This window comes from Microplitis mediator, chromosome 1 (genome assembly GCF_029852145.1).
Source record: "Microplitis mediator isolate UGA2020A chromosome 1, iyMicMedi2.1, whole genome shotgun sequence".
Taxonomy (NCBI): domain Eukaryota; kingdom Metazoa; phylum Arthropoda; class Insecta; order Hymenoptera; family Braconidae; genus Microplitis; species Microplitis mediator.
In genome coordinates, this window is record NC_079969.1 from 14,004,916 (window position 1) to 14,021,553 (window position 16,638).

The 16,638-nt window shown below is 33.6% G+C and overlaps 1 protein-coding gene across 2 annotated transcripts in view; it reads right to left on the reverse strand.

The window, feature by feature from the left end:
* Positions 1-16,638, reverse strand: part of LOC130677904 (synaptotagmin-7) — a 1,016,663-nt gene that overhangs the window by 278,673 nt on the left and 721,352 nt on the right. For both annotated transcript variants that reach the window (XM_057484877.1, XM_057484884.1), the window contains exon 9: positions 9,621-9,768. In XM_057484877.1, the coding sequence (XP_057340860.1) occupies positions 9,621-9,768 (148 nt within the window). The remainder of the gene's footprint in view (positions 1-9,620; positions 9,769-16,638) is intronic.

Here is a 16,638-nt window from a genome sequence, read left to right on the forward strand (position 1 = left end):
AATTAGTCATTAGCTATCGTTATATATCATTATACACGCATATACAAACGAAACAAAAATTCGACAAACGATATGTCGAATTTTCATTAACGGGGGAGGTGTTATGTCCTCAGTGGCCTCAGGTGCCTCCACCTGTTAATTAATTAGTGAACTTGAGATCCAGAAATAGGCGCGCATTTAAATTTCATTTGAAATTATATATTAATATCTTACAACACTTATCGCGTCTTATCAATATTTAGTCAATAGTTTAAATAATAAATCGTCGTGGCACATACTTATTAAATTATATATTTTTATTATAAGAAACTTTAAATAAATAGATAAATAAATCTTTATTTTGTATTCAGAGAAATATAAATACAGTTTGAGTGGTCTTGGAACGTTTCCTGTTACCCGATACTTAAAACCTAAACAAAACACACGCATAAAAATCATGAATAGGCCCTTGTTCTATAGTTAACAGTAAATATGGTTATAAACAAATGCATACTCTATAAACAAATAAGAAAAAGATATATTTAATAAATATATGTTACTTATAAATGAAAACCATATCACAAGAACTCAACTATTATTGTTAATATATATACATATTAAATAAAGAGTGACTCGTATAATAAATAAATTAATAGAAATATAGAAATATAGCATTAGAATAATTATAATGGTGTTTCATGATAAATAATAATGTCAATCGTATTAAATAATTAAATATAGAATAATTAACTAAAAGATTATATTTAAGTACAGGAAAATGGAATATAAATAATATAAGTAATAAGTACAATCATAGAACGGATAAATAAAGAACGTAGATGTGTAAACTCATATCTCGTACGTGTATTAGTAGAAAGTATAAATGTATAAGTATATAACTAGTAAAGAACGTTGATATGTATAAGTACATATATTGCATAAGTATGTGTGTGAGTATGAGAATGGTGGGAGAAGGCGAAGAGTGGAGAGTCAGGGATCTCTCTGCCGTCTGATGTAACTTCACTTCTCTCCGAGAACTATTGACGAGCACAACTGTTATTACTGATCAAATCTTATCTACACTTTATAATAAAACGCAGTCTTCAGATAAAAGTTATTTTATCAATTACATCTATCCTTATCCATAATTTCATTATCTCATTAAATAATAACCATCATCATCATAGTCAACAATAAATTTATCATTGTTTTCAAATTCAAAATTGGTCCCGCGTGACAACGAACTGCCCATTGTCCAGGAGGTGGCGTCAGCTCCGATCCTAGTAACCTCCCAGGACATAACATATCTTTCGAATTCGTTATAGTTTTCGAAAATTTAAATAAAAAAAAAAATTATTTAAGGGCACAACACGGTAACAAGCGTATATGTTGGTCTAATGTCGAATAAACCCTGCTTAAAAAATCCGATAGATTCTCATAGCAGTATGTATAAGGCCCTATACTTAACTATAGCACTTCTCATAGAACTCATTCAATCTTATAAAATCTCTATGGGAATTTATGAGAATCTATCGGATTTTATGAGATTTTCTGTTCAGGGAACACACAAAAACCATGATAAAAGGGCGCAACACTATTACCCGCGTTTGCGTTGGCCTATTACCGAGCAAACATACACAAAAACCCCGATTATACCTTGATTGAAATACTTGGCTTAGACTAGGACACATTCACAAAGATAAAAAAATTTTCTAATCACACACAACGGTACTTTACCAAAAGCATATGCATTACCTAAAATTCATAAACCCAACATGCCTTTTCGAATTATCATTTCATCTGTAAACTTTTCGATATACAATCTAAACAAATGGTACACCAACATTTTAAGTCAAACAAGAAAAAAACAACCTTCTGATGATAAAGATAGTTTTGAATTTAAAAAAGAAATAGACAAACTTAACAACATTCCTTCAGATTACATTCTAAGATCCCTAGACGTAGTCTCATTATTTACAAACTTACCATTTAAACTAGTTAAAGCAATTTAAAAAAAAACTGAGATAGAATATCAAAACATACTAAATTACCGAAAACACATTTTTTTAAAGGCTTAGATCTGTGTTTAGACAATTCTTACTTTACATTTCAAAATACTATTTGCAAACAAAAATTTTTTTGTTTTTCTTTTAATATTTGGTGGTTTATCGTTTTATTCAACACCTCCGGCTATTTAGGATTAATTGTCGGGAATTTTTTGTCGTGGGGATCAAGAATCATGGAACCCCGCGGGGTTAACCGATAGACCAATTTTTTACTAGGGAATTGAATGCTCTACATAAAATCTGTCTATCGGTTGACCCTGCGGCCAGACCCAAAACTTTCCGCTGTTTTCGAGCTCTTTGAGCTCGAAAACTTTGTTGTGAATACATTTTCGGGCTCTTCGAGCTCGAAAATACTTTTGTACCCCATTGTTTTCGAAAAAAAAAAACGTTTTTTAGCACTTCTTTTTCCCACATTATCTCACGAACGAATGAACTGATTTTGATGGTTGAGTTCTAGAGCTGATCAAATTTTTGAGTTGTTCGGTTGAGTCGTTTCAAAGATATTCGCAAAAAACCATTTTTTATCATTTCTTTCTCCCACGATAACTCTCGAACGAGTTATCCGATTGCGATGGCTAGGGCGGCAGTCGACGCGTTTTATTAAGTTCTAGAGCTGATTAGATTTTGAAGTCGATCAATCAAGTCGCTTCTGAGGAATCAATAAAAAACCAAAAAAAAAAATTTTTTTCCGTAGTTCGCCAATATTTTCGAGTCTTCTTGATCAAATGATGTGAAATTTCGAGAAAAGTTGATGGCCAACCAGCTCTTTCGATTGCTACCTCAACCATCCAAATCGATTCATTAGTTAAAAAGTTACAGAGAGTTTACACACACATACATACATACATACACACACACATACACACACATACATACATACATACATTCGAACATCATTCTGAAAATAGTCAGAATAGCTTCCTAGGACCTCTAAACGTCGACATCTGATGAAATCTCGATTTTCTTAAATCGGGCCGAAAACAATAACTTCCCAATTTTTCAAAAGTCGTCGATTTTCTTAGCGGGAAGTTGAAAAAGATTCTTATCATTTTTTGAGGAATCTATTAGTTCAAAAGTTATTTGAGATTGAAGTCGAATTCATATTAAATTTTGAGATTTTCTTACTTTTCCGGCGAAACTATCAGACCTAACCTATATCTAATCCTATAACTATCAGGCCTTGTCTATATGTGTGTTGTTGGTTTGAGGTCCTGGTCGAAGTGTACCCCTAAGTATCTAACGCTCTTCTTAAATGCTATTTTCGTTTTACCTATTACAATTTTTATTAGCTTTGAATCATATTTGGGCTTTGTCTGTCTTTTCGCTTCGTAGGGCCACGGACCTTTGTCCTTGCGTGGACCGCGTCGGGTGTACTCTCTCTTGAGGAGTATCGCCTCGGTCTTGGACTCCAACAGCGTAAGTTTCGCGGAACGACACCATTCCGGTATCGAGTCTACCGTCCCTTGTGCTTTCCTTTCAATGTCCGCGCGTGAAGTTCCTTCTATGATGACAAAGAGGTCGTCAGCATAGGCTACAAATTTACTCCCGTATTCTGTTAATTCTAATTCCTTAAGCAAATCATCGTACATAATGTTCCAAAATAATGGCCCTAAAACTGATCCCTGTGGACATCCCCTTGTTGGCTTTTTCTTATCCTTCCCGAATCCCCAAGACAGTGCGACTGTCCTATCCTCAAAGTAACTCTGTACTACCTTGTAAACATTTTTGGAGCATTCCCGTTTCTTTAAACCCTCGAGTACTCGCGGCCACCACATGTTGTCGAAGACGCCAGAAGTATCAAAGAGAAGTCCGTTTGCCAGATTCTCTGTTGTCGAATCTAGCAAGCGGCGCATCTCAACGATTGCATTTTTAGTCGACCTTTTGGCCATGAAGCCAAATTGTTGACTGGAGATCTCATCCCCAGCTAAGACTGTGGTGGTGAGTCTCGATTTAAATAATCTTTTAAATACCTCCCCGATTACCAAAAACAAACATATCGACCTTAATTAAGAGTTTATTAATTATTGTTTTAAGATAGTCAAAGGTAGTTGACATTAGGTAATAAAGTTTATAGGTAATAAGGTTTAATAAGGTAATAAAAGGTTATAAGGTTTATAAAATGAAGGTTTAAATAAATATTGTCAAGGTTGAATAAATAAAGATTAAAATTGTTAATTGTGAAATAAATTAATTAACTGTAAATTATCCTTCCTCTTCTTTCTCTTACAAATCAATTTCACATCGACCCTGATGATCTAAGATCCGGCTCTGGGAGGCCGTTATTACATCCAGTAACGCCCTTAGTAAGGACGACCAGAGTAGCAGCATAGCCCTGTTATATCTGGTCCGGGTGCTTTTTTATTTTTAAGGATCCTTAAAATTTTGTATAGTTCGCGCGGGGTGAATACGTTGGCGTCCGTGGTGTCTGGTGGCATCTCTGAATTCTCCCGGGTTACCTTCTGCTCCTCTGTTTCTACCTCCGGTTTGTCGTCTACAATGTGTGTGTGGAGAAAGCAGCTAGCTGTGTCCTTGAAGCTTTCTGTGGATCGTCCATCACGCCGGAGTGTAGTTAGCACTCTGTTAACTCGGTGTTTGTCTGCCTGGAGTTTGTAAACAATGCCCCAGTGCTCCTTGTTACTGTTCTACGTGACAAACTCTCGCCAGTTGTTTTCTTGCTGTCTTTCAACGTGTTTTGAGTATGTTTTACAAAGTCCTAAGTACGTCTCTTTAAGTTCTGTCCTTTTACCTTCGTCCACCTACCTTTGATATCCCCGTCTAGCTTTGTAGACTACTGGCTTTTCTTTGGTCAATTATCTGGTCCGCCACGGATATGATTTTACGTGCGCCTTCTTTCACGGGATAGCAAATTCGCATGACTCTATGATGGTTTTAGTAAGTGCATCGGTATATTTTTCCACGTCCTCGACCGTTTCCAGCACTAGGCCCTCAAGGTTCACTCTTGCGAGTTTTGGTAGTTTCTCACGGAATTTCTTCCAGTTAGCCAACGCTAGGTTGAACCGCTTGGGATCTGCCCCATCGAGACCCTCCCAATCTCTTGGAATTCGTAGGCTGATATCGATCGCATAGTGGTCAGTACTTTGCACCCACTCGCGTTTAATGGACCAGTCTCGTACGTACCGTGCAAGTTTTAGGGTGGCTAAGGTGACATCTATGTATGATTCCCCTGATGTCGAAGCATAAGTTGGGCCCTCCCTCTTTATATTTAAAATCTCCAACCCATAATCGTCTATAAAATCCTCCAGTTTCTCTTCCTTCTCGTTTGTTCTGGGCCCTATCTAATAGACCTAGCGTTCACGTCCATTCCGAATAAAACCTTATTTTCCCTTAGTGCCTGAGCTACCTTTTCTAGTTGCGTGATGTGAATTTCTATTTCGTCGCGACACTGGGAATATGACGATACCACATAGAGAGAAATGCCTGGACCCACAATTTAAGCGCATACGCAGTGCGCGGTGCTTAGTTGCGAAATTTGTATCATTTTATACTTTGGATCAGTTAGTTAAATGGCCGCAAATGGCCTCTCCCCAGTTGTAGCAGCAATTCGTACATTACCTCCAAAATCAGGTATACTAAAACATTTGTTACTAGCAGCTGCGTATGGCTCTTGCAGAAGAAGGACATCAATACGTTCCTCCTCCCACAAGGCACCTGTCTCCAGTGTTCCCGCCTTATCGTTTCGCAAGTTTACCTGCAAGACTCAAAGAACATCCACGCTAAAGCCTCTTTCTCCTCCTTCTCTTTCTGTTGTTGTCAGAATTGTGAGGGGTTGGATTTCGTTTCGCGTACCGAGCCCTTCTACTGTTTCTACTCCTGTTGCTCGCCCACCGTGGGCAAAAAAACTCGACCCCGGGCGCGTACGTTGGCATGTGCCCCGCGAACAATGTGTACCTTTTACTGATAGATCTCTTTTAAGTGTTACTTCCCGTACACGAGTAGCATATGTGTGTGCGCTTTAGTGTGCCACAAAGCCGAGTACATTTTTCTCCGTTAAGGCAGCCGAGTTTGGTTATGCTCGGCTCGTTTTGCCATCCTGACCACACAGACATGGATAGCTTTCATTGTGTGCTGCTTACGTAGGTTGCACGAAAGGAGTAAAAAAATCCCACCTTTCGGCATCACTGATCGACCCGTCGTATAGACTGAAACAAGAGATCCGACTGAGACGTCGTACAGAACAGTCACGTTTCGTATTTTGAAAAATTTGACTCCAACGAAAAGAACAATTTCGATTTACGTCTTGAAAAACTTGGATTTACGACTTTTTAGAACAATCCCGAATTTTGATCAAGTAATTAAATTAACTGGCATTAAGTTGATTCCAACTAAACAATAAAACGCCTTCTGTAAACAATAACCGCCTTTTGTGAACAAGTTAACAAGTCGAACCACCGGCGCGAAAACTGAACCGCGTGAACAACCGATTTTTTTTTTTATGAACAATTGAAGTGCGTTAATATGAATTATTTTTACTAATTCAAATTACTTAATTCATTGCGTGTGATAATTGTATGATAGTGCAAGTCGGTGTTACCAAAGTACAATATTATGTGATGTACACCAACGCAAAAAATTGAAGGAACAGAAAAATTTTATAAATTTCCTAATGATTTTTGGATGGCTGTAACTTTGTGAAAAATGAGCGTATCGAAATTTGAAAAAAGCATATTATAGCTTGAAATCTTTAGTTTCGGTGCATTTTTATCGAAATTTTTTGAGAGCTCCGGCTATTGCGCAAACATGAGACACACCACGAGACAAAAAATTTCTAAATTCTTTTTTTTTTTCGGAGAGCCCACGGACCGTGGAAAATTTCTTTAAAAATTACCGTTAAATTCACTGTAATCGTGGGACGAATGGCACGACCTAATCATTTGTCGGTAAGTGAGATAATTTTTATTTTTTTTTTAACAAATTTTATTCGAGTCTACTGTAAATGTTATGAAGTCTAACCTCAAAATAAATAAATTTTTCCGTAATTTTTAATTTGAAAATGGTAATAAATAAAAGCGCTGCATTATGTCCCACGATTACAGTGAATTCAACGGTAATTTTTAACGAAAATTTCTTTCCATGTACAATACTAAAAATTTAAAAAATAGTAGAATAGTAAATTGCGTTTTTTAACAAAATTCTAGTAAATAATTTTATTTTAATTCATGATAATTTGCTTATGAACCGTAACTAAGAAAGTATTAACTTATAATGTTTTTTTAAAAAATTATTTTTAGGCAATCATAAAAATCATTATCCAAACCGGATTTGAATCAGTAAATTAAAAAAATTGTTTTAACTTTAAACGATGAGTAGAGGCAAACATTAATGACACAATAACTATTATAAACTATTTATAAACTTAATATTCACATGTTTATTTTCCACAAGAGCATGATTTAACAAAATTGTGCCCACATCGAGTGCTGCGATCGATTCAGTTGTCCCCACCATATACTAGACTCCCTGCCAATAATTAATTACTTACAATAACTAAAAGATAGTATACTTTGATCAGGGTATAGAAATATGAAATTTATTTTGAATCATTTTAGTTTATTCAAAAAAATTCAATTTCTTTGAAAAAATAAAGTTTTTCTAAATTTTATCTAATAATTAACGTTTTTGATTGAAGAAATAAAAGTTGTCGCTGAAAAAAACTTTTTGAAATTGAAGAAATGATTGAAAACTGAAGAATCGCTCATTATGCGATTTTTGGCGAAAACGGTAAATCCAAAGCTTCGGAACACTAAAAACGAAAAATCGCAGCGCTTTGAAATTTTTGAAATATTTAGGGAAACTTCGAGGTTTGAAAAAGAAGCGACGGAATCCTTCGTTAATTCATTATATCCAAAGTTATACCAAGATTTCCAAATATCCCTAAATATGCGAATTTTCACCTTTTTTTTTAAATCAACATTGTCGCTTCAAAAAAATTTTTTCCATTAAAAGCCACTTCTTGTGTCTTTAAGAGTATGTTTGGTTATTATCGAAGCCCTACTTCCATTCCTTCTACGACCAATCTGTCCCAAGTTATTGATTGTCAAAGTCAAAATGGACTTTTTTGTTTTGATCAATTATAACTCCGTGCCAAATCGTCGTGGAGACTTTTTAACGGCGCCAAATTAAAGGGCATAAAATCGCCTAAAATAGTCGTAAGGTTAGATTATTGAAAATAATTAATGAAGCCCATAGACCTTTTTTAAGACGAGCAAAAATTTGGAAAATTTTTTTTGCCGTGGTCTTCTTAAGATTACTCCGGGGCTGTTCTCGAAAAAAATTTAAAGTCCAGGTCAGAAAACTAGAAACTTAAAACTACCGATTTCTTGTTTTAATTTTTGCTGTACGACCATTTTCCTCCGAGTTACGGGATATTGCAAATCGCTAAATAATATACAATAGTTTTTGTTTCCTTTAATTTCTGCGACCATTGTATTTGTGCATTATTGTTAATATCTTTCAAGAGTTACTAGTTACCTATCGGGACCGATTTTTGTAAACACTATTGATGTTGAATAGGATTCGGATCGTATGATCGACTAAGTATTCCTTTTTTCAGATAACCTTGCGTTTATACCAAGTTTTAAGCCGAGTTCTGGCGAATTGGGTTTTTTTTTGTATTTCATTTTATCGTTCATGATACAGATCAATTTAGTTTTTTTGTTTAATATACGATATTTCATTCTCTTTCCCATTTCAATTGATCATTCCAAAAGTAATCTTAAATGCCTGACATTTTTGCGATCTGCCTAGCGTCTGACATTTTCTAGGAAATCTACTCAAAGTGTGAATAAACTTCAGTTGATTATTTCCATATATAATTGTGTTAAAGTTAGTAAGCAGTATTTATTGAAGCACAAGATGCTTCCTTTAATGTCTCGCTATTTGATAGACAAACTGTTGATAAGTGAAAGGAACTTTTTTAACAAATCATCTTATATCTTTAATAATATATATTTTGCGCTTTAACCATTTGCTTATGTACATAAAATCAACACCCTCGTTTTTTAGTTAGACGTCTATCGACTTTTGCTGTGTTTTAAATTATAGAAAATTTATGAAAGAGAGAAAACCTTCTGATTAAACTGAAGTTTTCTACATGAAACAGAAACTTCAATTGTTTTTGAAGGATCAAATTTGAAAAAATCTTCGGCTGTGGATATTTTTTTTCTATTAGACGTAATGTTTTTATTTCTTGTAATGATTAAATGCTTTTAGGATTAGCTTCACTCAGAAGTGACCTCAATGTAAATAACTCTATTATCCTGAACTTGCACAAGTATTAATGATATTATTCTGAGTCTCTTAACTGGATAGTGACTTACAACTTTTCATTCTCTTTAGAGAATGTGGTCACTAGTATAAGAAATTTTTTGACTGGATACAAAGTTTATTGTATGAGTAACTCAGCCGTAGAATTAATTTTTTTATATCGGAGAAATCTAAGATCTGACAGAATTTAGAGGTGAGTACGGAGTGATTTTTTTATCAAAATCATAAAAACAAGTCCATATCTTTGCGATACGACAAATTTAAAATTAATTTTATAACATGAATACGTACCTTCGAAGTAAAGAGTTTCATTCCATCGAGGATTTAAAGTTCGTCGTTTTATCTTCGTCTCAAGCCTGTGCTTTTTGTCAGGTAGCAGAGTAACCCTTACATAAGGATCAGATGTACCAGATAAATCTTTTGCAGGTAGATCTTTGCCCTAAAAAACATACAATTCTGCAATTCGGTGAATAATTAAGTCTGGTCTTAGAGTATATATCTATTACAATAATTACTGATTCTGCTAATTGACTATTATTCTACTTTTACTAAGTAGCTTATTACAATTTTTTTTATTTTCTTAGGAAGAGAAAATTAAAAATAAAATCTTTGATGGTTTTAATCAGATTTTAACGAATCTAGCTATTAACAGGTGGATGGAAATGCCCACGGACTAAACTTGATGACGTAACGTACTCGTATATTCTACACTGAAAAAAGACTGTGGTTATCGAAGCCATCTAAAGTATTGCTAGAGGTAGATCGTTGTCATAACAATATGTATCGTGAAATTAGCAATACTACACTAATGCAAAAAATTGAAGGAGCAGAAAAATTTTATAAATTTTTTAGTGATTTTTGGAAGGCTGTAACTTGGTGAAAAATGATCGTATCGAGCTTTAAAAAAAAACATTTTACAGCTTGAAATCTCTAGTTAAGGTGCATTTTTTTCAAAATTTTTTAAAAGCTCCGGTTATTGCGCAAATATGAGAAATACCGCGAGACAAAAAATTTCTAACTTTTTTTTTTTTTCCGAAGAGCCCACGGACCGCGAAAAAATTCTTTCAACTAAACGAATGCATAGTTCGTTTAGCAAATTTATTCAGCTTCAATTTGTTTTTTTTTTTAACCTCGTAGGACGATTTGTCGCAGAGATATCAGCCTTCAAACAGAAAATGATCCTTTAGGCTTTGATCATCGATATTTCAGGTACCAATAATCGCACAGAAAGTTAAAGGGCGGCGGTGAAAACTGGAATAAATTCCCTATAAGACCCTGTCATCTTTTTTTGGAAAAAAAAATTTTTTTTATTTTCAACATCCATCAGAAGTAAGTACAAAAAAATGACTTTTTTTGGTTTTTTAGTAAATCAACCGCTACTCTGCAAATATCGATAAAAAAAATAATGTTGCCAGGGACTTTTTTAGCTTAATGTACCCCCAAGACCCCTGTAAATTTTTAAATTGATCTATCGAACCGTTTTTTGGGGATCATCGATCAAAGTTTAGCTAAACAATTAAAGGAGCAAGTTTTGTTCCTTTAATTGTGTAATCATAATCAAAATGAAAAAAATTTTTTTTTTTTACTATTCTCAAATTTTTGCGTTGGTAACTCAGCAAATGCAAGGAAATGACAAAAAAAAAAAAATTTCCAAAAAATGTCAAAAAAAATCAAAGAAAAAAAAAACTTTCAACGTGTTTTTTTGTGATCAAATTTTTTTTTTGACATTTTTTTGAAAAATTTTTTTTTCTTTTTCTTGCATTTGCTGAGTAACGAACTCGAAAATTTAAGAAAAGGCGAAAAAAATCAATTTTTCATTTTGATTATGATTACACAATTAAAGGAACAAAACTTGTTCCTTTAATTGTTTTGCAAAACTTTGATTAATCCACCCCGAAAAACGGCTCGATGGATCAATTTGAAAATTTGCAGGGTTATTAGGGGTACTTTAACCTAAAAAAGTCCCTGGCAACATTTTTTTTTTCATTAATATTTGTAAAGTAGCGGTTGATTTACTAAAAAACCAAAAAAAATCATGTTTTTGTACTTACTTCTAATGGATGTTAAAAATAAAAAAAATTTTTTTAAAAAAGTGATGAAAGGGTCTTGTAGGCAATTTATTTAAGTTTTTAACGCCACCCCTAAAATTTACTGTATAATCATCAGTACTTGAAATATCGATGTTCAAACCCAAAAGGATCATTTTTCGTTTGAAAGCTGATATCTCAGCGACAAGTTATCGTATGAATCTCAAACAAAAAAATGCAAATTAAAGCTGATTAAATTTGCTAACCGTCCTGTGCTAGGTTTAGCTGAAAAAAATTTTTTACAGCCTGTGGGCTCTCTCAAAGAAAGGACAACATTTAGAAAATTTTTATCTCGCGGTATTTCTCATGTTTCCGCAATGGCTGAAGGTCTAAACAAAATTTGATGAAAATGCATCGTAACTAGAGATTTCAAGCTGTAAAATGCTTATCTTGTTTTTCGATATGATTATTTTTCACGAAGTCACAGCCTTGAAAAAATCACTAAAAAATTTCTAAAATTTTCTGTTCCTTTAATTTATGGCATGAGTGGATATACCGGGAATAAGTATGGTCATGCCTCAAATGGTCTCGTATAAAGTCCGGTCCGCAAGTAAGTCACCGTCTGGACCTTTCTGCTTATAATATTAATGCATAGTAACGCTGTGGTATTAGACTAGTTTTAGAAGAGTAAAGAAAAAACTGTCGACAAAATACTCGCTGGAAGGACTTAAGCAGTCGTGCCGATTTGCTTGTTACCCCTTGCCATCGAATTGCTGCTATCGTTATCCCTAATCTAGCAACCTTCAATAGTTTATGAAGTAGAACAATAACAAATATATTGTAAATGAAATTTTTCCCCGCATTAATTAATCCCCAAATATTTTGTTGTTTCGTCACAACTGAAATTTCTAATGATTTCAACATTTCTGCAGGAACTTCTAGATTCTATTATTTTCAATCCTTCAACCGACATTCTCGAAGTAGAAAACTTTATATTACCTCAATCAAGTACGCTTATTTATTTAACTAAGACTATAAATTATATCTATCATTTTTTTTACACTTATATAAATTTATACAATGAATCGCCTAGTTCGATGTTATTATCTTCCATTTTTATTACGTTCTGCCGTACTTGTTAACACGGATAACAAACATCTCAATTCTATTGCTAATTGACCTGAGAAAAAATAAATGGTTTGCTCATGGTAGGAATCGAACCCAGACCGATTTGGCATCACGCGAGAGCTTTACCAGTTATGTTATCCGATCATTTCCTGAGCGTTCGTTAACTTTACTCCTATCTAGTAAGCACACTGTACAATGTAGAGTCTACACTACTAGCACTTTAGTATAGTTCAGTTAGCTTTCCCAAGAGAATTTTTGCGTTGAGCCGTGAGCGCGGGTTTTGTTGGTTCAAACGTCTACGTTCACTTGCCGCAACACAACAAAATACTTAAACCGAGATTTATTCCTTATCATTGAGTTAAGTACTTTTAATTCTTGACTAGATTCACAGATAATCTCGATTCAAAATTAATTATTCTTAAAGAAAGAATATTTTACTCTTCGAACAATTGATAATATTTCGGGGCGAAATATTTACTTTTCTTACTTTAAGAAAATATTTCTTATTTCAAGAAACATATATTATATTGACTAAATAAGAAAATATCTTATGCCAAGATGACTAAATTTAAGAAAATTTTGTTCTTGAACCAAGAAAATTTTCGTTTTCATTCAGAATTGCAAAAAATATTCTTGTGGCAAGATACAATTTCTTGCGCCAAGATATCCTTTTTTTCTGTGTACATTTACACTATAGATTGTAGAAGTTTTATGATCTTTAGCTTATTAGCATTACTTATACCTTGTCCCTCCAGTGTCAAAAAATTGTCTTGTAAAAAAATTGACGTTCTCAATGAATTTCTTTTACATGAATAGGTATTGTTAATTCCATTTTTATAAAAAAGTTTGTCATGATTAATTAATCAATGTATAAATTTATTTGAATCCGGATGAAGATTAACTTGAGACAAAACTAAAATGTCGAAAAATAAATTACAAAAGTCTGGGATATCTGAACAACCATTACCAGTCGTAGTTAGAGAGTCATTAGCATCAATCTCACAGCATTATGTAATTATAAATGACATAAAATACCAAGTGGATTCAACAAAAGTGGCTATTGATGAAACTTTCAAAAGTTTTTGTAGTTTGCAAATAGACTTTGCGAAAAATTCTTATTATCCTTGGTTTGTTCTACAATCTAGAATATATAAAATTGAAGCTGAAGCTGATGTAATAATTCCCCCGGTCACTCCTTTTATTAGAGATTTGAAGTTTTCTGTTAAATAATAGTTTCTTGAGATAATAAAAAGTCACCATTATGCCAGTGTGCTTTATATGTAAAAAAATTTATTCCACTCGTGCGTGCTATTCACGTTTTATCATGCCTAAAATGCGAACCCTAAATGGCCCTTTACCGACTGGTGAAAAATTATTTGTCAAAACGCAATAAAGATGTCTACTATCCCGGCCATTGTGACGTAATGAAAATAAACGCAATTATCTTTCGAGCTCTTACTGAATATGGGGTAATTACCATTCCTTGTTGCTACTCATTGAGTAGCCAAGATTGTGATGCCGAATGTTTTTTTTTTCACCGTGTCACTAAACAGCTATTGAGACTTCGCTTTTTAGGCGATTAATAAAACGTGAATAGCGCATATGAGTTGAATAAAATTATGGGTGCAACATGTCGCTTCGCTCTTGCCTGCGCACCTGCGACTCGTGCTAAACGCATCGCGCTAACACATTATGAATCACTTACCCTACTAGTTACGCCAATGACTATTACACTTTGGAAATCCTAGAGGAACGTTTTAATGATTACCACCATTATGATTGTAGTCAACAGCTTAAATGTGTGACGTAACGATTTGATTTATTTAATATTTATTAGTTATTGAGTACATATTCATAACTGTAAGATATTTGGGCTACATAATCCATCGAAGCATTACGCCCCAATGTATAATTTGTATCTTTAAATTAAATATTTCAGCCGGGTATTGAGGCTTTGGAAACGTTGACCGCCGGACGGGAAAAATCGATATATTTGTCCTGAACACTACCGTGGCTGATTTAATGAATTAAATCATTATTATTTAATTAATTAATTAATTGCATGAGTTAAAAATATAAAATTTGGATAAATACATATTACGTATAATTAGATATTTATTAACGTATCATTCAGGGTTAAAAAAAATTTTTATTATTGATTTATTTAATCAAAGTAAGGCCCAGGGCTAAATAATTAGGGGCGATTGACACGCTCCATGGGTGGTCGGAAGGTGGTTACCCGAAAAACTAATCAGAGAGATACGAATACTCATTGTGCGCAGACATGCTGTCGTTGTTAGTACCTTTTTGTTGTGCGTTCATTATAATTTAAAAAATTAAGTTATTAATAAATATGAATGATTAATTAAATTCCACCGGGTGATTTTTGATTCCATTCAGTTGGTTTGATCTTTGATTTGCCGAAATTTTATCTCTGAACAAGTACCTTGTATTTTCCTCGTCGTATATCACCTGTTGATACCGGTAAATGTTGGTTACCATTAGGAATTCACGTGCTTGACTTAAATAATACGCATGGATAATTTTATAATTTACTAGAAAAATTAGTAATAATATTGCAAGTAAATTATTCATTATTACCCTCGCAGATTTGAATCACGGTGGAAACACCGTGGAAGTGTAAACACCGTGGATCCACTGTGGTAACACGGTGGGTTTGTTCCATTTCACCACCGGGTATACACAGTGTTTCCACTGTGATTACGCAGTGTATCCACCATGATTCCACGGTGGCTTTGTGCTATTTCACCACCGTGGTTTCACGCTGTATCCACCGCGTAATCACAGTGAAAACTCCGTGTATACACGGTGGTAAAGCCACCGTGGAATCATGGTGGATACACCGAGTAATCACAGTGGTAAAATGAAACAAACCCACCGTATTCCCACCGTGATTTAAATCTGCGAGGGTATTGACTTATATCTATATACGTATATAAATATATACTATATGCGTAGATAGATATATACAGTCGAGTACCCGTCATAAGTCTAGCCTAGGGGACGCAGGAGAAATTTTTCGTGGAATTTCAGCATCCCTACTCCCGCGTGATTAGTTTTGTCGCTCGACGTCCCGGGTAAGCCTGCTTTATTTCTTTGTGCCGTCTTAACGTTTTCAAATGTTTTTGTGGTGCGTTTATACATACAGCACAAAAAATAATTTTAACGAAACATCAATGGTTTCATGGTAAGTTTATTTAATTAATTATTACAATAATTATCAAATAAAGTTTGTTCATAAAGGTCGGCAGTTCTTCCCATTTTTTAATGTAATTTTACCGGTGTATTTATACATAGCTTTAAAATTATTTAAACACTTGATGGCATTAGTTTACATATTTTAGCAATATTTTCTATTAACTTCTTAAAATAAATATGTACGTGACGTAAAATTGTGGTCATGCAGTCAAAAAACTTTTTAACTCCACAGTTTTAATTAATTAAGTAACTATATGTTGACATATGTGTATTATCACTCTAACTATCAATCATTCAATTTACAAATTAATATTAAAAAAAAATAATAATAATAGATAAAAAAAAATTAATTTTGGCCTTAAATGAAAAATATTCTAAAAGAAACGTTTTATTGGATAATAGAAAAACTAAGAATTAAGCCTTTTCTGTGTTGTGTTTTTTTTAACCTTCTTTTTATAATTAATTTTCATATTTTTTGCAGTGAAATATGGCTGCAGTAGTTCCAAACTCTATAAAAGACTGTTCAGTAGGAACATTTAATGATCCTTTGAATGATCATTTAGAATTGCCTAATCAAGAGAACAAAAGAAAAGAAGAAAGTGCAGTTAAAAAAAGTAGTTTTTCGTTCAAAGAAAAATTGAAGATTATTAATTTGTTGAATACACAATCAAAAGATGATGTCTGCGTCCAATTCAATTTGGATAAAAGCACGTCGAATAAATAGATTAAACAGTCGACAAAAATTAAAGAGATTTGTAAAAATATCCATGGTAAGAAGTTAAAAAAACAAAAAATAACTGAGATTAGCGAACTTGATGACATGATGTACGCTTGGTTTCTTAATCAACGAGCTAGAGGTGCTCCTTTATCTGGACCTATCTTGAAAGCACGAGCTTTAGTTTTGGCTGAATGCTTAGGAATAAAAAATTTTAAAG